The sequence below is a fragment of the Nylanderia fulva genome, unplaced genomic scaffold (assembly GCF_048542155.1).
Source record: "Nylanderia fulva isolate GAGA-0341 unplaced genomic scaffold, ASM4854215v1 Scaffold84, whole genome shotgun sequence".
Lineage (NCBI taxonomy): Eukaryota > Metazoa > Arthropoda > Insecta > Hymenoptera > Formicidae > Nylanderia > Nylanderia fulva.
The window spans coordinates 140,076-165,685 of record NW_028190961.1 but is presented as its reverse complement, the minus strand read 5'-3'; the positions used below and the strand labels follow the sequence as shown (position 1 = coordinate 165,685).

The following is a 25,610-nucleotide window of genomic DNA, read 5'->3' as shown; positions in this document are numbered from 1 at the left end:
TTTGAAAATAGAGGACAATTTTGGTATCGAGGAATTAAAAATTATTTGGATGGGCTTAATTTAAAAAAGTACTTGCAAGTAAAACAAAAAATTGAAATAGATATTAATACTGACGGACTCCCTCTTTTTCGAAGTTCAAAGAAAAAATTTTGGCCAATATTAGGACATCTCGTAGGAACTAAAAATTATCCATTCATTATTGCTATTTATTTTGGGAATTCTGATCCAAATAATGTGAAAGAGTTTTTGCAAGATTTTGTAACTGAAGTTGATAATCTAATTTCTAATGGTTATGTACGATATGGAAAAACTTTTATTTTTTTAATTAGACATTATATTCTTGATGCTCCAGCTAGAGAATTAATAAAATGTTGTATAGGCCATAATGGATATGCTTTATGTGAAAAATGTACAGTATGGGGAGAACGATTAGATTATAGGCAAACGTATATTGATTTACATGCTCCTTTAAGAACTGACGAAAGTTTTAAAAATCAAATGCAACCTCGCCATCATAAAGGAGTATCACCTCTTCTTCAACTTAATACCAAAATGGTCTCTCAGTTTCGATTAGAGCCTATGCATTTGGAATATGAAGGTGTGTTTAAGAGATTATTAGAAGCATGGAAGAATTGGATAAGTCCATGGAAACTACACTGGACTGTTGTAAACAGAATATCTGATAGGCTGATTCTGTTAGCCCCTTCTTGTCCTCAGGACTTTGCTCGAAAACCCAGATCTTTACATAAATTATCATTTTACAAAGCAACGGAATTCCGTCGTTTATGTTTATACGATGGCATAGCAGCTTTTGCTTCACATCCTGATATAAATATTTATAAGCACTTTCTATTATTGCATTGTGGAACGTTTATATTCTTACAAGTCCCATTCTTTATAAAAGTTTTAACGAGTATGCAAATACTCTACTCAGAACTTTTATCCAACATTCTATCACATTATTTAGAAAATTATTTGTTGTATATAATGTTCACTCTCTTTGCCATTTGGCACAAGAATGTATTGATCATGGTTGTTTAGATACATTTAGTGCCTTTCGTTATGAAAACAAATTAAAAATGATTAAAAGTAACCTCAAATCTGGTTTTAAACCCATTCAACAAGCAGCAAAACGTGAGCTAGAACAAAGTAAGAAAAACGTTGTACTTTTAGATTCTGATATAAATAACATTATTTTTTCAAAAAAACAGAAATATCAATGAAAATATTTATGGTGAACAGTTTAAAAAAATTTCAGTAAATGATGTTATTTTTTAAGTAAATAATAGAGATTCATGCTTCAAAACAAGTGAAGGTAAAATTGGAGTCCTGACAAATGTCATTCGCAATCAGGATAATATAATTTTTGTTGGCAATATTTTTAAAAATATTACAGATTTTTATACATATCCTTTGCATTCGTCTGAACTTGGCATTGTCAAAGTATCTGATTTAAGTGAAGAAAGATTGGTATTTTCTATAAATAATATTATTGCCAAATGTTGGCTTATTCCTATAAAAGATGAATATGTTTGCATACCTTTATTTCATACTATGTCCTTTTACAAATAGAATTTTGATATATTATGTCGTCTATATTGTGTATCTAATTGTAAGTGTATGTAAAGTTAATTCTTTTATGTATTTTATTGTTAGAAAAATTTTAAGTCATTACATATCAAAATCATTATTTTTTCAGTTTGTCGTTTTGAAATTTATAAATGAAGATGTTGATTGCGACGAGGAAGACGATTCTTTATTTGAAGTTGGTCTTATTAAATGGCTAAAACAATTAGATGAAGAAACAAATGCAAAAATTTCTTGGCCTCCTAAATCTGAGCAGAGTACTGCAATTAAAAAAGAAATAGATGCACTTCCTTCATGGCCGATATATAATGTTACTGTTTTAAAATGTTATGGTATGTTGTTTCTTATTGCATATTTTTTGCTTATAAAAAGTTAATTGTCTTTTTAATTGTATTTCCTAGATACACTTTTGGCTGCACGAAATGCACGAAATGGATATATTATGTCGTCTAATTATGAAACAGAGTGTGAATTTGGTCGTGGTAAACGTAAAAAAATTAAGCGGCAGTTTGCATGTGATGAATCTCTCTCGACAAAAGTGACAAAAAAGAAGAAATTTAAAAATATTTCAACTTCTGATGATTCAGATTTTGATAGAGATGATAGTGCTATAAAAAAATATAAATTTAAACATGCTCCTTCTCCGCCACTTATCTTGTTTCGATCAGAAAATAATAAAGTAAAACAATATCAAAACAATATTATCACAGATAGCAAAACAAAAAAATTTGAAAGATTACAGAAAAATAAACAATTAGAAAAAAAAAATGACGCAATGTTGACATTTTCTAAAAATCATAAATCTAAAAGGATCTCTTACTTACAAAAATATGTCAAGCAAGGAAGGTAACTTCAGTTACGGATAACAAAACAAAAATCATAGAGATTGCAAGAGAAAAACAGAAATGTTTAATAGAAGATAATGTAAGTATTTCTATACGTCGCACATGCAATGTGATGTAAGTCATAATTTTATTGGTATAAATAAAGTCTTGAAATGTTTTCATGTGTAAAGATGGATTCTGATAATGCTACAGAAGAAAATATTGATCCTAATATTCCACGAGAGGACGATTTTTCAATGAAAGTTCAGGATATCAAATAAAGATGTATCTCCAAGTACAAGTGCAAGATCGATAAATATAGAGACACCAGGTACATCAAAAGATTACTGTATTTATGAAGCAAATATATCTGATGAAAAATCATCATCTTCAATATGCACTTCTCCATCAGAATTACGTCAAAAGAGTCCAGTTACTTCACATGTGACAGCTGTAACTACACCGAGTTCATCTTGTAGATCAAGTAACATATATGACTTTGTACCTTTTAATTTTTTCTAAAGCATCAAATATTACGTTTTGATTTTCTTACAGGTAGTGTATTAGATGTGTCTAAAGCGACCTTTGATATGAAAGCTTTTGAAAAAAAGATGTATTCGTTAAATTAAGAAATTAGTAGCAAATTAGATATGATTACTATGAATTTATGCAGATTAAATCGCTTTCTTCTACCACATGAGAAAAGAATAATAAGACCAGCAGATCTTCCAGCACTTCCATTGACAACAGAGGAAGAATTAGAAAAATTTGAAAAATATTTAACGAAAGATGATAATGCTGGTGCAACTGTAAATAAATATTTATCGCTTTTATTATATATATATATATGTATATTTGTTTTTAATATTTATTAATATTTAATTTTCTTTGCTTAAATTTTGATTTTTTCCAGATTTGTTACATGAGTCAAATTATTGGTCCTAAAGACAATATTAAGGAAGCTACATATAAAGTACTAAGGAAACTTATTTCAAACACATTGGCAGCAGACTTTACTTTAAAAAGTGGTAAACATTTATCCAAAAAATGTTTCGAAAAGCTGATGCTGTATGAAGTTGTTCAAGGTAAGTAAACTTATATTTATTTCCAACTAAGAATCGTTTCAAATAAGAGAATAATATAAATATAAATTAATTAATAAAAATAAAATAAAAATTTAATATAATAAAATAATTTAAAAAATTTAATAAAATTTAATAAAATATAAAAATTATTGCATTTTTAGGTGCCATTTTAGACAAAAGGCCAGAAACAGAAATCCCAGAGATTGATGCAGCTACTTCACTGTGGCTAAAGCAAGCACCTTGGCGTCGCCAAGATAACGGCAGTATGGGGAAAAGAATAAAAAAATAAGATTATTTTTGTGTTTCTTTTGTTTTAAAATTTGACTATTTTTTTATTGTCATTTGACGATTTTTATAGCATATTTATGGCTGAACTATGCTCTGCTCTATATTTAAAACAACAAAATGTCTGCGACAAAAATATCTATTTTTTTATGCGTAACGTGAAATCAATTTCAGTTTTATTTTTTTTCTAATTTTATGCGATTGCGAAAAATGATTTATACTTTCGATTGTTTTGAAAAAAAAAATGGAATTTTATTTTGTCGCTATATTAATATAATATAAGAGACTTTTTCTTTTTTTTGTTTACAAGCATCAGGACTTGTGTGTGCAATATTACTTTCGTTATCAAATTTATAAGTTTTCAGTACTTATTATATGTGTAAAAGTTAGTAAAACACGTAGCTGTTCTGCAATTATTTGTGATTTTTTGTTAAACGGTATACTAAACGCTTTATTCTTATAATATGTTAAAATTTGAAATAGTTTACAGATATAACGCATTGTTAATAAATATATATTTTATAATGCAATGTAGTTTAATTATATTCAACTTTGTATAATAATAAATAAAAGAAAAATAAGATTTGCACTTTTTGTTTTTTAGTATTTTTACCTTAAAAATAATAAATAATAAAGTATACTATTATATATATATATATACCATCAAATTTCGACGTTGAAACGACGTTGAAATAATAATTGAAAATTGGTTGATATTTGGTACGAGATCGACGTCGAATCGATCAAAATTTTGACTATACTTCGACATCAGATTTCAACGTTGATTCGACGTCGAGTCAACTATACATTTCTGACTGGGTCGGTAATTTCTGAACATATAATAAAAGAACACCATACATTCAACTGGGATAATATGTAGCGATTCTGGACAATGAAAGTAATTATTACCAAAGACTCATCTCTGAGATGTTACACACCAAAGAACAAAAAAAAATGGGTTAAATTTAAATAAAGATACTATGATTTACTCAGCGAGTCCTATTATGTTATTTTAGAAAAATTAGCAAACATAAAATAATAAGACAAATAGGACATCAATAGTTTAAAGCGGGGAGCACACACTCTTGCATAAGCGCATAAGCATATGCATAAGAAATTCGATTGATTGAATTTCTTATGCATACGTTTATAGACCAATCAAGATTCTCATGTTTACGCTTATGCGCCTATGCAAAAGTGTGTACTCCCCGCTTAAGCATATCTATCCGATCATATATAAACACACACAATTTGTGATTAAGTATAGTTCAAAATGAGGTGTTTTGTTAGATCGTTGGTTTCTTTTTATAATATATCTTCAACTTTTCAAAAAAACTTGTTTAAAAACTGTTAAGAAGAGAACGACGCAAAGTAAGCATAATAAAATCATGTAAAGCGGGAAGCACACACTTTTGCATAGGCGCATAAGCGTAAGCATAATAATCTTGATTGGTCTATAAACGTATGCATAAAAAATTCAACCAATCGAATTTCTTATGCATATGCTTATACGCTTATGCAAAAGTGTGTGCTCCACGCTTAAGTGGACATAATATAATTCCTACATAAATATAATTCCTTTTATGTATAACTCTTCTTTCGTATTTTGATAAAAATAAATCTGATATTTGATTATGAATTTGACATCATTTAATTAATAAAGGAAAACCCACTCTCGTTCCTTTCCAAACCAGAAATCGCACAAGGTCCCATCCCGAGCAAAAGAGATTTAAATTCTCTTGCCAAAAAGAGACCACCAAACGAACAGCCTTTTAAATAGAGTAAAAGCGGCCTTCGCGGTTATTGACCTATTTGGGCCTAGACGGTTTTGTTCAGCTCGAACAGACGCACTGTACAGCGCCGTTTGAGAAATAAGGGTATTGTTACGTCCTTCCTTCCTTGACTCTTCCTTAATTATTTTTGAGCCTGGACGTAACAGCGTAAACTATTTATTTCTTGGCCATCTTATCCTTATAACTTTTTATGCAAAAAATTGCGAATTAATTTGTATAAAAAATTGTAACAATTTTATTTTAAAAAAGGCCTTTAAATGATCTTGAAAAACGCTCTTCAGAAAAAAATTAATAGCGCCATTTTCTGTCTCTCTTCAAATCAAATAAGTTTTGTCTAAAAAAAATTGTACAATCAAAAAGTATTAGAGGGTGATCGATTAAAATTGGACACCCTATATATTGTATAATATTTAGATACACTATATATATATATATATATATATCAAAGCAAACATAACTTTTAATGCATGTGAGTTATATGGTTAGAATAAAAAGGAAATATTAAAATTAAAAGGCAATGTTGATTTATGTCGAGGAATCTTTTTTTGGAACAATTTAAGACATCTGGTTTCTTTTTGACGTCATACGGTTGAATTTCATGACATCAGAAGCGAGAAATAATATATTTCTTTTTTCTGTGAAATATATCAAATTAAATAAAGTCTTTTTGCATGTTACTACTTTCTCATGTTCAATAATATAAATTGTAATAAAATATATCGAAAATTTCTTGAGCTTAATAAGAAAACGTAAAATTAATATTTTGAAATATTGATTAAATATATGCATTTTTATAAATCTTATTGTAATCACAGGAAGAAGTCCATATACAATACATAAATATATATAGAAATATATAGAAATATATATATTAAATATGATGATCTTACTCACAAAAATTAAAGAAACATTTAATTTTTTTTTTTAAAATCGACAAAATTCAGGCTGTAGCTTCGTTAAAAATGAACGAAATTTAAATGCAAAAAAGGATTTCAAAGTTTCAAATTTCTATTTTTGAAAAGATCACTATTTTTTTAGTATCGGTGAATTTGATAATTTTTTTATATGGAACACTATGAGCTGGACAAAATAAAATTTTTTTTTCTCATTTCCCCAGAAAATTTCCCATTTTGTCCACTTATTAAAGTTATAGAAACTCAAAAAATAGTGACCTCCCCTAAATACAAATTTTGACTATTTTTTAAGAAAAAAATAAATCCCAAGTATCAAACTGACGATGTCATTTTGACGTCTGGCATTATTTTAACGTCTATGACATCACAACGTCAAAATGACGTACGCTTGCTATCTGGGAATGTTTTTTATTTAAAAATAAAAATAGTGCGGGGTTCCTTTTGTTACATTAAATAATTTCTCATATTAAACGTATATTACTTTATTTACATTTGAGCGACGGATACAGAGTAATTTCGAAGATTGCAGTAATACTAGTCACTATTATTGATAAAAAATTAACATTATATAATTATAGTGGTATACGATAAATAATCAATATCGATAAGTAACGTAAATTATACATATTTAGAAAAAATATGACACAACGTAATGCGTATTTCTTAACCTGTGTTAAACTTAAATAAGTTGATGGGCCGAGACGACAACACGTTAAATCACACAGAATAGATTTTAACAGACATACAACAGAGAAATAAATTTTCGCGAGCTTATTTCTTCATATACAGTGTTTAAAACAAAAGTCGCATTTCGTGTCATTCAACATATTATTGCCTCAGAACCTTTAATTGTTACAATAATTGTGACCTAACAATAATAATATGACAAGAGGGTGAAGGTCATCTAATTATAACTGTATACACATACGGGGAGATGAAATAGAATAATGATGAAATATAATGTACATAAAACATATTCTAACACACCACAACTGCACCACCGTTTTATTTATTTGATCTCAGTCACCATATTTTTTGTTGTCCTATCACTTTTTTTACTATTTTTGTATATGTGAGTATGATTTTTTCTAATAACGCAAAATGCAAGCAATAATTTATTATCTAAATATGCATGTTTATTAATACAGAGCTTGGCAACTTGGCTGGTTGATTTTGAAATATATATAGAATAATTCTAATAATAAATAACACTAGTTTACAAAAAATATTTTATTATTTTAAATTTACCAGATAAGGTGGTTTTTATTGAACTTGGATGCTGAAAACGATGTCACAAGCCAATTTTTATTAACACGTCAAATTTTCGAAATAATTGAGATTTAATATGTTAAAAATGACTTTTTTGGGCTATTTGAGATTTTTTTTAATGAAAAAAGTGAATGTTATCGGGAAATTCTGATCAGATATACATATATACATACATGTACATATATATATATATATATATATATATATATATATATATGTATATACATATAACTGATCAGAATTTCCTAATAACATTAACTTTTTTCATAAAAAAATCTCAAATAGCCCAAAAATCATTTTTAGCATATTAAATCTCAATTATTTCAAAAACTTGACGTACTAATAAAAATTGGATATTAAATATATATATATATATAATGCATTTTTATATACAATAAATTCTTTTTATTTCGATTATTTAAAAAATGATGTCTAATGACGTCATTCGACGTCAAAATAACGTATATACTTGCTACCTAGGAAGATATTGAAATAAAATAAAAGCATTTTATTGAGGATAGTCAATATATTCATTTTTGATCAAACATTCCAGATAACGTTAATCGTTTTTACAAAAAAAATTTAATTATCACAAAAAAGCCATTTTCTACATCTCAATTATTTTGTAAATCTGACGAAATCTATTGAAATTTGGTTTGTGGTATCGCTTTAAGCTAAAAATCTATAAAAAAAAACATTTTAATTTAAAATAATTTTTGGCTGTAAACTAGTGTAATCGAATCACAAATAGAGCGGATTATATAGTTGATTAATTTTTTGTTTTAAATTAATTTCTCATTGATTATTGCGAAGATTGCAAAACGATAGAGAGAACTTTTTTACTCGATTTCTCATCCGCTTCATCTACATATGCATAAAAGGTGATACGAATATTACTGGACACTGCATATATATATATGTATTAGCTCCTTGTCAAGATAAAATTAAATTTCCAAAATATAAGTTTTTATAAACATTTTTAATTTTTAAAGAATTTCTAAAATATTTAAAAAATCAATAATTAATTATTACAAATTATATGAAACACATGTTTTTTGTCGCAAAACAAAGCCTTTTTTCGAAAATATTCTCGAAAAAAGACGTGATTTTTATTAATTTTATTTAATATAATCATATATTAAATAATTAATAATATTAATATTTATTATAATTAATAAATATTAATTAATATATATAATAAATATTCGGCTTCAAATTTTTGAAAAAATTTTGAAAGAATTTGACAAATAAACTCACATCAGAAATAATTTTCATTAAATCTTGATAATTAAATTTCTCAAATTAAGTAAAGAATAATAGAGAAACAAGATTTTTTTTTCATTTGCATTTATAAAATATTTATATATCGATATGTATATTTGATTAAACAACAAAGCAAGATGTATATTTGCCAGTTTAATGAAATTAACACTTAATATATGAGAGAGATTCAGATAATAGAGATTCAAAATACATCTGAGACATTTTATTGAAAAAATACCGCTTACGGTTCATATCCAATTGCCAATCTCTGTTAGAAAGAACAAATGTGTCTCAAAAATAAAAGAAATACAAACCGAAAGAAATGAGAATAGGTGAAATCAGTTGGTTGCCAAAACTTATCTCGGCATGATAAATGCTTTGAATGACGAATTAGGGCAAAAAAAAGATATTAAGATTGATCCGTTCAGATCGATTAATCAATCGACGCTTCAAAGCATTTATAAGTTTCGGATAGTAATATTTATGTGTACAATTATAGCATTTAATATAATGTATATATATGTATATGTTGTAATCCAAATTAGAAATAGATATAATAGTCACCCTAGAAACAATGCTTCTCTATCAGTCCATTCTAGAAAGATTATTATTATTATTATTATTATTATTATTATTATTATTTTTATTATTATTATTATTATTATTATTATTATTATTATTATTATTATTATTATTATTATTATTATTATTATTATTATTATTATTATTATTATTATTATTATTATTATTATTATTATTATTATTATTATTATTATTATTATTATTGTGTCACAATTGCATTTGAACTGTAGAATATTTTCTCCAGACGTATATATATCAACTTGGATTAAAGCATATAAGTGTGAAATTATATATATATCAAAAATAAAATTGTTTGCTAAATTTCTCAATAAATCATTCCTCGATATATAAATAACAATGCTAAAGAGTTAAGGCTGCTGAATCCTCGCAGCGACGATGTTAGATTGTGACGTCAGAGGTGAGAAAGTACACACCGAAAATTCTTAGATGTCATCTTCAAATTAAAAAAAAAATCTATGAAAAACTACTTCAAATAGCTTTAGCATATTTTTAAAATTTCTCAAAACTACCCAAGAGCAACATGATGTCATTAAACGTCAAAATGAGGTCATTTTTATTTCTAATGACGTCAAAATGACATATACTTGCTATCTGGATATTTTTTCTCTTGATATTACAGTCATTTTATAGCTGTTGTTTAATTATAAAGGGAAAAAGTTTTCGAGGTATATTAAAAACAAGATATTTTTTATTTCAAAACAGCATTCAAGAATATTTAACGTCCGTTTCCTCGCTTCTGATGTCACAATTCCAACATGGTCGGTGAGAGGCCAGGAGCCTTAATCCGTAACAAATCATCATGGGAGGTCAAATAATATAAATTACATATGTATTATACATACAGGGTGGTTCAAAAGTTCGGCAACGGTTAGTTATCTCCGAAAATAGTCCTATAAAAAAAAGGTTAAATACAAACATTACTCAAAATAAAGCACTTGATGTTGATATTAACTCTGACCTAAGGGTCATTTCAAGGTCAACTTAATTTTTTTTAATGAAACCCTCTATTTTTCTTTGCATATTCTTGTAGCTTATCTCGAGCTTTCCAAGACACTATAAAACATTTTTTCATTAAGTATTTTTTGAGTTATAAAGTTTAAAGTTAACAATTTTTTGACATAAAATGCATTTAGAAAAGTATGTTGCAAATTACATACATTTTTTTTAAAGCAACTATGTTTTCTTTATACCAATTGATTGGTTTCATTATTCCGTATTACTAAAATCTGAATATTTTACAAGATATTTAACATTTTATGTCAAAAAATTGTTAACTTCAAACCTTTATAATTCAAAAATGTTTTATTATAGTGTTTTGGAAAGCTCTTGAGATAAACTACAAGAATATGCAAAATCGAGGATTCTATTTTTTTTTTAAATTAAGTTGACCTTGAAATAACCTAAATTTGACCTTTAGGTCAAAGTCAAGGTCACCATCAAGTGCCTTATTTTGAATCTTACAACTTTTAACATTTTTTTATAAGACCACTATTTTTGGAGATAATTAGCCATTATATTATATAGCTATGAATATATTCAATTATTTCTCTTATTATTTGTAATAAATCATTAATCTTAATCAATTATTCATTCTCATGATATATTATACATATTACTGTTCCTGTACACAATGTTCGATGATACTATAGTCTGACATACAACATGTACTAATACATGTGCAAAAAGTAATCCGAACTATATTATGACTCGGAGTCCGATAGATCATCATTCTATATGTATATCCCAAAGGAATAATTAAAAGAGAGCATGTACAAAGGATTTATGTAGCTTCGAGATCAACATGTACAGGAATATTCTCTAAACAGCTAGCTATAATAAAAATAAATTCGTGTTAATAAATAAATAACAAGCGTACATATTACAGAGTATACAGAGCGTGATGTTTAGTGGAAGACTGTATTTAAGAGTCGGTGTATATAAGAGATTTATATGCCAAACTTTTAAGTCAGGGTCTAAAGAATACAGTTAAAATATTGGAATTACACTAATCAAAATTACATTACATATTAATATAAATCGTAGTATAAGTATATAATATTATTAATTAAATGACAGAATTATGTGAGTGAAATAAATGATTTTTTTTATAATATGAATATGAAATGGCAATATGTGTTACGATATAAAATATAAAAATTATAAAAGTATAAATAATGTTATCATTAATAAATAAAGTAATAAATAAATATAAATATGACGCAGACTAGAGTTTGACAAAATTTAAAAAAGGAAAAATAAACATTTTTATGTAAGTCTTTTTTGTATATTTATTTGTCAAATATATAATTAAATATTTATTTTTTTTTGTTTGTATTATTCACGATATTGGAGAAATAGTAAAGATTATAATATCTTAATCAATTCATTGATATTATAAAAATAATATAATTTTGATTATTAAATGAATAATTTTTTTCAGCAAATAATAAATCAATTTTACAAATATAATTAAATATCATTACATTATACAGAGATTAATTTTGTTAATATAACTTTGTGTACAATGTATCTATGTTTGCTATGTAAATCTACTTAGAAATTTATTATTTTATTAGAGCAATGCATTGCACTCGTCAATTTACAATAAAAATATATAATAGGCAAGATAACAATAAAATTGAGAAAAATAATAAGCATTTTTATATGTTTTTTTCATCTGCTGTATAATAATGTAGCAATATTTAATCTTTCAATACTCACAACTGTATTCTTTATTACCCTCAATCTATAAAGACTTCCGTTAATATAAGAGTGCTGGATTAGTAACTTATAATTTTAAGAGACAAAAAAAATTGCGCGCAAGTATTCCATAGACGCATAGACAATTTTTTATTAAAATGAATTGTCAGAAGTAGTTTTGCTATTTTTACTGTATCTTGAAACACCAACATTTTTCACCGTTTTCTTCAAATTTGAAACATAATTACTTTTATATATAATCTAATCTAATAGTTTTGCAATAAAAAATAAAATTAAAAAGTAGAATCTTTATAGATCTACATTAATTTATATAGATATGATTTGTCAGAAAAGTAATGATTTAATATGTAACATAATGTAGTAAGACTAAAAAAATCACACAATTATGTGAAATATAAAGTATATAATCCTGCTTTTAAAAGCAGTAAAAGTTTCGATTAATGTAGTGTTACCATAATATTTTTCGTAAATATGTAAATATGAAAATTAGTAGATCTTATCACGTATTTTCTGATTATTATGGAGCGACAACAAATAATATTTTGTCGCCCCGTAATAAAGACGATAACGAGATCTACTAATACACAATAAAATCCATTTTTTCATTTTAATATCTTACTTTTTCGCCATGTTTTGAAAGGTTTAATTACTTCTCATATGGAGATACTTTTGAGGAATTAAAATTTTTTTTTCCAAAATTAACAAAAAATTTTTTTCCAAATATTTGCTACCTCAGGAAAAGTCTGTATTTAAATCCTTCCTAACATGACTAAAAAGTGAGATTTCAAAATAAAAAAAATATATTTATAACATCTGATCAGAATTTCCAGATAAAGTTAACTTTTTTCATAAAAAAACTTCAAATATCGTAAAGAAGCCATTAAACCAATTATTTCGAATATCTGATATGCTGGTAAAAATTGGCATCGTTTTCAGCATCCAAAAATTTATAAGAAACACCTTGTCTGGTTTAAAATAATAAAAAAATTTTTTTGTAAACTGCATCATCAAACGTCAAAATGACGTCTAATAACGTCATTTTGCATCAAAATGACATTATTTTGATGTCTAGTGACATCTACGTCAAAATGATGTATGTTTCCCAAATAACAAACTGACGTCATTTTGACGTCAAAATGACATCATTAGACGTCAAAATGACGTATGCTTGCTATTTGGATAGTGCTATACTTTACAGTTAGCGTAGTATTTACATTCAATCTCATTACTATTCCGACAGACCACAATAATCCCCCCTAACGCGGTAGAATTTAAGAAAAAAATGTAGATAATTTTTCCTCTTCTAAAACAGTATAAATATTCATGCGTTTTTATCAAGCAAAATTCGTTCTAAATTATTGTAGTATAATAGAAAATCTAATTCACATCAGAAAAAATATACGAGAACATCATTATAGACAAATTTGTAATATGAATGAAATATTATCCTTTATTTTTTATTTACTTCTTAGTCTTAATTGTACTCGAAGAATTACTTTGGCAATTAATTTCAGTAGAGATTAATTTAGTAGATCATGTGGCTCACGTATATTAACGTATTGTACAACGAATGATTAAAACTTCGGAAGCAACATTGTGTTTATTAAGAAAAAAATTAATATTAAAAAAATGTCACAATATTATCCTCTAAAAAAATGATACTCTTCCGAAACTACACATCGATATGTTAACTTTTGTCTCTAATCGAAATGCAAAAAAATCCTAGAATACCGCATTGCAATATACTATTATCTATAGTAGATTGCTACAGAAGTTATTATTATTACCCCGAAATTTTTTCCATCACACAGTTATGTGGAGCATAACTTTTTGTTTACATCTTCTAAAATACATCATCGAGATCCCTCGGATATATTATATATTACGTCGTGTCTAATAATAAATTTGTCATGTACGATGTGTGTATGTGTACGCGTGTATATTTGTGTGTTTGGTGTTTCTCTTCAATTCCCCAAATAGCAAGCGTACATCATTTTGACGTCAAATGATGTCATCACACGTCAGATGATGTCATCATACGTCAAATGACGTCATTAGACGTCAAAGTGATGTCAACATGACGTCATTTGCTACTTGGGTCACCGATATATCATTATAGAGACGATCAGCACTCTTATCTCATAACGGGGGTTTTATTAAATATATAATACACGAACGAGGGGTTAGGGAGGGTTGTGTGTATGAATAAGAAAGAAACGCTTAACGTATGAGGCAGGTAGCACAGATACGTTGAGGCCCGATGCAATCATCGTGGCAGAAGGCACCACACTGCCGACAAATTACCATGGCTCCGCGCATATTACATTCGCACGGGGGCGGCGGATCGCCCCCGATTATCATGCCGGGGGCGCCGGGTTCCGCGCCCCCCGTCACCCTGCTGTCCTGTGCACCCCTCGCCTTCAGAGTGACGGCCTGATGGGAGCCCTCTCCGGCGCTGGCTGGTCTTCCGCGCACTAGGTGTACCCCCACGCCCATCCCCGCGATCTGCGGTGGCAGTGGGGGCGCGGACGACGCCCGCGGCGCACCATCCCCAACCCCTGTCCTTTGTACAAGTATGTATTGCCCGAAATTGTTGCTGCTGGTGGAACCGAGCTGCGCTATAGGGGTGCTTTCTGCAACCTACAGAGAACACAATTACGTGTAATTAATCATTTTGTAGACGTTCGACGCGCAATTTTTACTATTTGATCTGTAGATATATATTATACAGGGTGCTTCGTTTCAAAAGATCCACACAAATATCTCTTGAACGATGCGTTTAAAAAAGATGTTTCAAACAAGAGTAGTAAAATTTCAAGGAAGAAAGAAGTTGGCGCTGACTTTTTCCTAAAAGGTGATTTTCGAGGTCATTTAAAAGTCGTTCGTTTTTTTTTTTAAATCTAACTACCTTAATTTTTATTAAATCGATTTCTTGTAATTTTTGGCATAAAAAATTATAAGAATAAGATGGCCAAAAAATGGATAGTTTACAATATATTTAAAGCTCCTGGATACTCGCCATAGAACTCCAAATTTCGATGGTAGCGACATCAGGCGGATTATAGTTTTGTCTCTTTCTCTAACAATAAGCGAGAAATGTAGTTCTGTCTCTTTCTCTAAGCGAGAAATGACAGCCCGAAAGATTCTTGCGACGTACAGCGTTATTTTTCATTTTAGTGCAGTGTTGTTGTGTTTAAAATAATTTTCGTGGTGTTAAAATATACCGAAGACTCTCATTTTGGCATAATTTAATATGTGAAAGCAAATATTAATTTTTTTTCGATACCTGTCGAACAGCTGGTTTTCGTCTTTATGGTTATGCTCAATTTAATTCGGCATATACATGTTATTTATTGATAACCCAAACAAAAGGAGAGTTTTCGGTATATTTTACAAGTGTATTCTATCCATTTCAACTGGTATTTTATTGAAAAACATTTTTATTTTCACGTACGTCACAATAATTTTTATGGTATATTTTCTCGCTTCTGACGTTATCAATCGAAGATGGTCGCGGTGAGTATCCAGGAACCTTAATATTTAAAGCTCTTGAGTTCTCGCCGCCATGTTAGATTGTGACATCAGAAGTGAGAAAAAGCCATTTAAAAATGGTATCTAAGAATTTTTAGCGTGTTTTCTCGCCTCTGACGTCACAATTCCAACATGGTCGGAGCCTTAAAGAACGATGGCAAATTTCGCAATTTCTGGGACCTCGAATTTCAAACTTTTTTTCATGGCAAATAGTACTATTAGATATAACATTAATCCCAGTAAAATTTCAAGATGAGCATAGGCAATAGACACGGTTCCGAAGATACAAGGGGGAAAGTGATGATTTTTAGTTTTATGAGAAATTATCACTTTCACTTCTTTATATCTAAAGAACCGTGCCTATGTTCATCTTGAAATTTTATTGGGATTAATATTTCATCTAATAGTACTATTTGGCATAAAAAAAGTTTGAAATTTGAGGTCCCAAAATTCGACCCTATAAAATGGGCGAAAAAACAGGTCTTTTTGCCATCACTCTTTAACATAATTCTACATAAACTAAAATATCTCATAATATATTCATTTTTTGACTATTTCACCTCAATATTTTTATGCATAAAATAAAGAAGGGAATCAATTTGTGTAAAAAAATACATACATAATTGTTTGCAAAAAAAATATGTTGCTAGTTGCAAAATTACATACTTTTTCTCACAAATAACTACGTATTTTATTTACACCAATTGATTTATTATTTTGTGCACAAAAGTATTAAGGTAAAATCGACAAAAAATGAATATTTTATGAATTTCAGTTATGTAAAATTATGTCAAACTAAAGTATAAAATATCTCGTAAACTATTCACTTTTTAGCTTATCTTTATAACTTTTTATAGTAAATATTGCGAATAATTTATTTATATAAAAAAAATTAATTTTATTTAAAAAAACAAATGACCTTCAAATAATCTTGAAAATCGCCCTTTAAAAAAAAGTCAGTAGCGCTACCTTCTTTCCTCCTCGAAATCCTACAACTTTTGTTTAAAATACTTTTCTTTAAAATGTTCAGAGTTCATGTTCAGTTTTATTTGTGTGAATCTTTTAAAATGGGACACTCTGTATAATCTGTTTCTTAATCGCAGCGGTCTTTCTAAAAGCCTTATTGTATAATATTCGGGGTGTCTCGAATCTTGTTAAAAAAAACTGATTTTCCAGATATTCTCGTTTAAAATTCCAAATAAAATTTGTATAAAAGCAACTTTTTAAAAATAAGTTTCTTTATTGTTATGTATTTTCTAATGTTTTCTTCAGTCATACAATTGCAAAGAAAATTATCAAGAATGCAGCATTTCTGGTAATTAAAATTCGATTTATTAATCATAAAATTAATTTAGACAATATACAAATTTAAAAAATGCATTATACATATATCGCTTTATCTAAATACTGCAAATATAAAATAAAAATATAAAGCAAAACTAATTTATTATAAACATCTGAAGGAGTACTCTAATTTATTTAAATATTATTTAAAAAATTGAACAACCTTCCATGAAAACATATGTATTTTGATCCTAAAAGGAGATCATCAATAAAATCAAATAAGATTTAAAAAAAAACTTAAATATTGCAAAAATATGTTATACATACATATTTCTTAAATATTAAATAAAATTATCAAACACAATTTTTGAAAAAAAAATCCCAATAAAATTCTATGAGGACTCTCGGATTTTTCAAGATAAAAAAATTTCTTTACAATCCCCGGTTTATTCAAGGAGTAAGACACCCTGAATATAAATGCATTTGTTCATCATATTCTTGTCATTATATTTTTACAAATAAAAAATTTTTTCTTTTTTTTCTGCGCGTTTCGCTACATTATTTTCTTCGGCGATTAAAGTCGCACTAGTCTCTCTACTCATTTGAAAACCCACAACTAATGTAAAGATTTGTTTATTTTAGGTACCTGTATGATACAGAGATCATCACAAGCGACCCGCAAGATTAGCACTGTACACACAGAAAAGGATAAAATAGTATGCAAGTACATATTCAGATATTCAGTACAATACAAGAAAAAAATTGAAAGACAATCGAATCGCGAATTAAAATTATATTTGTAGCAAAAATTATTTTATCATGATTTATCGCGATTATATCGTGATTTTTTTACTAAATATATTTTTTCTTGATTTATTATAACTTCATATTAATTTATATATTTTTATATATTATATTATAATTGATTATAATATATTTATTATAATATAATTTATTATAATATAATTTATTAATTTTTCTTGAGATTTTTTACTTGCATAACTCGTACAAAAAATATTTAAGGTTTACCAGAAGATTAAGATCATAAATTATAATATTTTACCCTTAAACTAACAATAAGTCTACATTGGTCGTAGAATCGTAGATCGTAGAAAATTGATCCAATCACAGTTGAATGTGAGGAGAATAATCGACTGTGATTGGATCAATTTTCTACGATCTACGATTCTACGACCAATGTAGAACTTAGCTTTAATTATACATGTGTCGCGCGACACAGGTAAGTATTTAATAAAAATATAGTCTAACATTAATATATATGCTACACATACCTCCGTAGATGTGGCCTGACGCGCTGTAGCAAACACGTGTCTCAGCATAACTGCTTGCGTTTTATTTTGAGTCTGTTTATTATGCTGCATCGCCTGTTGCGTTTTCTGAGGCTTGACAGTCGTCAACGTGCGTCCACCGGATTTACTCGTGGTAAACGCACCGTCTCCTCTCGCAAGCAAACTAGGCGGCGGTTTCAAGTGAGCCTTCAACTGATCTCTATTCGGCGAACTTTGTATGACCTGAAATATATAAATACCAATATTTTACTTCACTTGTCAAAAAATTTTTTCTATGTATATATAAGGTGTTTTATTTTAATTTTTCCAGGCAAATATCCCTGAAAGTAAGCGCTTACGAAAAAAGGTATGTAATTTGCAATTAGTAATTACATACTTGTTCTTAAAAACAACTATGTATTTTCTTTACATCAATTGGTTCTTTTCATTATTTTGTGCCTAAAAGTATTAAGATAATCGGAAAATGAATATTTTTTCCGAGAGATATTTCATAATTTATGTAAAATTATGTTAAAAGTATAAAATATTTCATAAACTATTCATTTTTTGACCATCTCATCTTTATAACTTTTTATAAGTAAAATTGCGAGAAATTTATATTAATTTATATAAAAAAATTGAAATAGTTCCATTTAAAAAAATTAATGACCTTGAAGTGACCTTGAAACTCGTCCTTTAAGAAAAAATCGATAGCACCATCTTTTAGCACGATCTTAAAATACCTCAGCTGTAAAATGACTGTAGTGTTTCATCGAAATATCTTCTTATTTAAAAATGGCATCTAAAAATTTTCAGTGTGTACTTTCTCATCTCTGACGTCACAATTTAACATTATGTGCCGCGACGAAGACCCAGCAGTCTTAAACCCATTTTCTCGTCTTATTTTGCTTAATTCAGATATTTGTCTGGGAAAATGAAACTGTCCTGTAAAATAATATTGAATTAATATTTACCGCTTGACATATCTGATAACTGCGCTCCAAGTTGACAGCACCAGGAGGCTCCTTTGTAGAGCTTCTCGATCTACTTCCTCCTTGTTCCTTATTGTTTCTGGAGCCTCTCTGACTACCCTGATTAGACACGCGCGACGGTCGCGAGGAGATCGTTACCGATGATCCAGCATATTGCTGTTGCTGCGGTTGTTGCTGCTGTTGCTGATGCACAGCAGCCGCAATTTGTCGAGGCTGAGTCGTAGCAGCAGGCTGATGCTGAATGACAATTGCGTTTTGCGGACGATTCTGAGCCTGTATTCCCGTGGTCGACAGAGTGTTTTGTACTTGACCCTGCGTCGCGATAGCATGGTTCTGATTTACATTATTGCACGCGCTACTGTTCTGAGTATTTATCTGAGTGATGGTATCTTGGGTACGTATCATGTTTATCTGCGCGGTGGTGCTCTGCTGAGGCTGCAGCTGCGTCGAGATCGCAGGCGAGTTGCTCGCGAGCAGAGACGTCGCGTCCTGCTCCGGATTAAAGCTGGTCTGCACAAATCTGATGGACTGCAACTGCGGAAACGTGATGATGGGTGGGGACTGAGATTGCAGGCTCTTCATGACACAACTGCTCTCTGGTGCGCTGATGGCCAGGCTGTCCGATTGAAAGGCCGTGCCCTGAACGACCGGCAATTGAATGCAGTTGACGGATTCCACGTTGGTGTCCGTGTTGATGAACTGTTGCGAGGCGCTTGTGGAGTCGGTCGTCGTAGATGTCTCGCTACATTCGTCCTGCGTCGTTACTGTGATGTTGGCTGCTACGGAGCCATCCAGAGCAGCCGCCACCAGGGGCCAGGGTACCTGCAGTTCCTCTTGCGTCTTTAGAAAAAAAATTAATATAAAATTTTATAATAATATAAATAATATATAATATAATAATATCCCTAAGCAACACCATATCCGAAAGACATTCTGAGGATATTCAGAGGACATCCTCGGGACATGTTCTCTGAACGTCTTCGAAATGTGTGCTGTTAGGGATAATAATATAATTTATATAATAATATAAATAATGTAAAATTTTGATAAAACACAATTTGCTAAATCTACATTGTTTTATATATATATATATATATATATATATATATATATATATATATATATATATATAGCATTTACTCACTCTGTTATTATTATTATTGATATTATTAACGGTTGGATCCACCGTCCAACTACACTCTAGCATCTCGGAACAGACGTAATTGTTCGCTTCTCGAAGAGCCTCGTCCTCATTACCGGCATTTACATCCTCCGTTTCCCTAGTATCTTCAGTTTGTCCAGATACTTGTGGTTCAGTCACTTCCGCGTTAGTCGAAGCCATTTCCATTCCCTCAAGAATAGGATAGATTATCTCTTCGGGACATCCAGAAATCTCTTCGTACATTTCACGCATTTCGCCTCGTACCTGAAGCACATATATAATATTATTCTTTCATAATAGTAAATTTTTGTTGCAAAATATTTCTGTCAAGGTCATCGACCTAATGACGTATCAACTAAATCTATCGATAGCCAATTTAATATTGTAACACATTACAATCCGTTAAAATTTCCTTTTTTCGGCGCCGGGTAAAATTTGAAACAAATGATGGAACTTTTTGAATTCTTCTCAGGTCAGAAAATTATATTTTAATAATATTGACTTATTTTTATATACAATCACAAATAAATTTATATTTTTTTCTATAAATTATATAAAAGAATTATACCAAAGTAACAAACTCTTGTCATTTGACGTCTAACGACGTCATTCAATGTCAAATGACATCAGTCGACGTCAAAATGACGTACGCTTACTATCTAGGATATATATAAATCCAAGTCCTCTCATTATTTTGTGTACATAAAAATATTGAAGTAAAATCACCGCAAAATGAATATTTTACAAAATATTTTATAGTTTATGCAAAATAATATCAAAGTATAAAATATTTCATAAATTATTCACTTTTTAGCCATTTTACTCTCGTAACTTTTTATGCTAAATATTAGAAGGAACCGATTTATATAAAAAAAACTTATGGCGATTTCGTTTCAAAAAATTAGACTGACCTTCAAATAAATTTGAAAAATAACGTTAGTTAAAATTCAAGATTATCATCTTCCCCTTCAAAACTAAATAACTTGTTCAAAACATTTCTTCTTAAATGCAATGTTTTTTAATTTATTTAAGCTTATTTTTTTAAAAATTTTAAATTTGTTGATCAAAAGTTAAGCAAACCTATTTTTTTAAATCATAATTTTAACAAATACTTTAAAAATAAAATGGATCTATTGTATCACAAATATGTATCCCGTGGATTCAAATATTTTTATTTATAATTTTAACAAACTTTAAAAATAAAATTGGATTTATTGCATCACAAATACGTGTCCCATGGATTCAAATCAAATAAAATGCCCAAATACGTGTATTAAAACTTTTGTCTACCTCGAGTTCGTGAATACGCTGCAAGGTCTCGCTATCAATTTCCATTCCTTCCGGAATTTGCGACTCGCTGTCCGCCGGATTCTCGTGCGCCGCTTCCGCTTGATTGTCGCTCATCAGACCAGCGTCCTCCATAACGATATCCGCGGGTCTAACTTGATTATCCTTGGGCGACGAGCTCTCGAGTATACTCGCGGCGGTCTCGCAATCCGATATCTGGTAGATCTGCTCATTGGATATCTGCGAGATCTGCTCCTTCGAGATCTGCTCTATCTGATCTATGGATGTCTGCGAAATGTACTCGTTGGACAACTGCGAGATCGATTCCCCGGACGCGTGCTCCACTTGCTCGTTGGATCCAGGCGACGACGACGAATTGCCATCCGGCAGCAGCACAGCCTCCTCTTCCAGCGTTTCGATCACACTCTTCTCCGCGGGTTGCAAATTGTCCGCCTCTTCCTCGTAGACGTTCGCGATGTCCTCCGTGTCTTGGCAGAGCTGCCTGGTGATGTCATCGGTTTCAATTAGATCCTGCTTTTCGCAGATATCCTCGATCTTCTTCGCGGTCGTTTCTTCTTCCGTCTTGCTGTCGCGTATCTGAATCTCCTCCGTTATCTCCGAAGGATTTGCTTGCATGGAATCGTCCAGGTGCTTTTCGTCCGTCAAATTGTCCAATGCGTTGTAATCCAGGGTGATTAGATTCTCCTGTACCTCCTCGGAATTAGTCAGATTGTCAGGAGTCTTTATGCCGATTTCGGTCTTGCAACCGGCGTCGACCTTCTCCTCCATCATCATGACCGGATAGACGTGCTCCGACGCGGGGATGTCTACGTTGGACTCCAAACGAAGTCTCAAACTCGAACGCGTCACTGCGCCGCTGGAACGCGACTCGGTGATGTAGTGCAGGCTCGATTTAAGCTTAGGCTCCCGTTTCTCGCCCCATATCGGCTCAAAGTGTTTCACCTTCCAAGGATCCAGCTTGTTTTTGTCCCGTTCAGCTTCCATCTTCAGGCGCTGCTGATTCTCTGGAGTGAATTCTCCCTCCGCCAAACGTTTCCGCCATTCCAAGCAAGCTCTTGCGAAGAATTCATTGTTCAGCCCGGAGATCGCAGCGTCCTACGGAATAACAAGGATGAATCTTTATTGATTTTTCGATCAGAGGTACTGGAAAAATTTCTAAATAAAAATAGAGACTTGAGGAAGTACCTGTCTATCTACAGCAGGCAAGAGTTGCGCAAGCTTCCGTTGATACAGCGGAGGTAAGCCTTGAAATGTATGCCTATTTAACAGAGCACGTAAGCTCGTACTAGCTAAGATGCTCGCTGGAGATTCTAGATCCACCAGGCCTGCTTCCAGTTGTGCAGTCGCTGACAATCTCTTTGTAGATCGTCTGCGGCTTGACTTCAAGCTGAATCCGGGTAAACTAGCCAGAACTTCTCTCATTGTGGCAGCAGGTTCTTCCGTTGCTGTAGTCACATAAAATATAAATTTTATTAGAATTATTCACTTTTCAAGAATATCACACAACTATTATAAATAAAATTTTGTACTAAAATTATATATATTTTATATGTAAAATATAAAGAAAATGAAATAAACTTTTTTTTTATGATAACTGTTAATTAACTCTCATATCTCAGTATTGTTATTATTATATTCCAATGTACATATGTAATAAATAAAATAAAAATGGAAATATATTTTTATCAAATATTATTCGAGCTTTTTTCTATTAATATTTCTAAAAATATTATGTTGGATCATATTATTTAAGTTAAAAATGCATCTTTTTAAATATAACATTGATTATAATTGATTATTGATTATAAATCATATATATAAACCAAAGTTACTCTATGATATTCTTTTCTTTTCATTTTTTTATTTCTATTTCTATTTAATATCTATAAAATTTCAATAAATAGATCATGCGACAAACATAATTAATTAAAGAAAAAAGTAGCAATTTATATACAATTAAAACATGCTTGTGTCCCAAAATAATCTTTATAATGCTAAAAAGAAGTATATTCTATAGTATAGCAAATAAATTTTCAAAAATAAAGATAAAGCATTACAGGATGTCTTATAATAAAATATCCATATCTTGACTATGTGTGTGTTCTTGGGATTATTTCAAGTAAAAATGTCCAAAGTCAATGTAAATATCCAAACTATAATTCCTCCATAAAATTATAAATCCCAAATAATAATTTTAGTCTGTCAATATTTCCAATTTAATTATCAGTTTATTTTAAAAAAATATTCACAAACTTAATTCAGAACATAATCCTTAAAACAATCCTTAAAGCCGTAATCCTTAAAACAAAGTTGTAATTATCAGAATTAACATTGTTATCATCAGAATTTTAATTCTGAATTTAAATCTTACATTTATATTACAATTCTGAATAAATTCAGATAAAAATAAATCCTAATTTGATTCAATAAAGAAACATATAACATTAATAAAATTAAAAAATAATCTTTTCCAATCGGAAGCCATTCTTCCTCCTCGGAACAGTCCCAGGAACACATAGCCAAGCTACAAACGCCCTGTGCATGACGCAGTAGCATAATTAAATTACCAGTATTGATGTGCTGTACATTATTAACCGGTGACGGTGGATCGTTCGAAGGCGGTGGCGGAGGTAAGGGTTTGACGACGATTCTGGGTAGAGCCCGGGAGTTTCCCGCGGCTATCGTCGTGTTCTTCCTACGTCGTTTGGCCTGCTGGCGTAGAGCATGCTTGATGACCTTCTTACTGTGCACCATGCTGGAGTAACCGGAGCAGCCCGGGATCGTCTCGCAGCTCTCGGCCTTGCCGAGCTCAACGTCCGTGTCCATGGTAGGGTTGCCGCCTACAACTTTGACATCTTCGACGAATGTAATGTCAGGGTGCAAGCACGCGGTAGCGTACGATTGCCGTGGCATAGCCAACGCGTATTAGTGAATTGTGCATAAATACTTCCGTTCGGCGCATTCCATCTTCCTGCCCACCCTCGATTACCTTCTTTTTTCAGTCCGCGCGTTCAGCGAACGCGTGTGTTCGCCTGATCTCGCGAATAATGCAATATAAACATAACATCTAGTCCTCTGTGTCTCTTTCTCTCTCTCGCGCGCGCGAACCCCTTCACGCTCCTTCTCTCAACACTTGGCGACTGAACATTGACATTCCTGTCAAACCGGTCGAAATACGCCGTGAAAGATCCCGGGGGAGATTGTTTACGTCATTCGGCTCGGGAGTTTGTGAATCCACGTTGCTACGTCGAGCAAGAAAAAATGTTACGACTTTATCTCAATCGCATTTGGCTGTAATGTTTCGAGAAACTGTGCGAGCTTCCGCTTCTTTTCGACCATACTATATTTACATATTTATGCCACGGAAACATTGTCGACGTAGATGTGTACCTGTTGTTTATATCGACGAAGTAGACCATAAATCATATCGGATGCATGTAGATGGGTACATTAGTGATAGAATCCCTAGAAGACTCTATAAAGTTCCTGGAATCTCTAAGGGTGCGATTACATGGACGCGCGGAAACGCGGAAACGCGAAGAGAAAGTAACTAAACTTTACTAGAGTCCCGCATTTCCGCGCGTTCCGTTCCGTCTGTTTTGATTGCCTTATATTACATGGAGCACATTTTGAGCGGAAAAGCGGAACGGTATAGTGACAAATAGACATTTGTATTAATTTTTTAAATTTATATTTACTT

The 25,610-nt window shown here is 30.5% G+C and overlaps 2 protein-coding genes across 3 annotated transcripts; one reads left to right on the top strand and one right to left on the bottom strand.

The window, feature by feature from the left end:
• The first annotated feature begins 2,439 nt into the window (after nt 1-2,439).
• On the top strand, nt 2,440-4,089 carry LOC114929624 (uncharacterized). Its single transcript, XM_029301199.2, has 4 exons — nt 2,440-2,511; nt 2,603-3,220; nt 3,325-3,496; nt 3,658-4,089. Exons 2-4 carry the CDS (start codon nt 3,062-3,064, stop codon nt 3,783-3,785), a joined length of 459 nt encoding a protein of 152 aa, XP_029157032.2. The 5' UTR covers nt 2,440-2,511; nt 2,603-3,061; the 3' UTR covers nt 3,786-4,089.
• Nucleotides 4,090-10,291: 6,202 nt separating this feature from the next.
• Nucleotides 10,292-25,277, bottom strand: Asx (transcriptional regulator additional sex combs). 2 transcript variants are annotated; one of them, XM_085489448.1, is made up of 8 exons: nt 24,478-25,277; nt 23,096-23,355; nt 21,893-23,005; nt 20,585-20,866; nt 19,423-20,280; nt 18,452-18,691; nt 17,806-17,849; nt 14,921-14,984 (listed from the first exon to the last, which is right to left on the bottom strand). In XM_085489448.1, the coding sequence occupies exons 1-7, from the start codon at nt 24,821-24,823 to the stop codon at nt 17,844-17,846; spliced, it is 3,105 nt and encodes a 1,034-aa protein (XP_085345574.1). In that variant the 5' UTR covers nt 24,824-25,277; the 3' UTR covers nt 14,921-14,984; nt 17,806-17,843. The 2 variants fall into 2 exon arrangements, with proteins under 2 accessions (XP_029157026.2, XP_085345574.1); XM_029301193.2 differs by lacking the exon at nt 17,806-17,849 and having other exon boundaries at nt 10,292-14,984.
• Between the last annotated feature and the right edge of the window lie 333 nt (nt 25,278-25,610).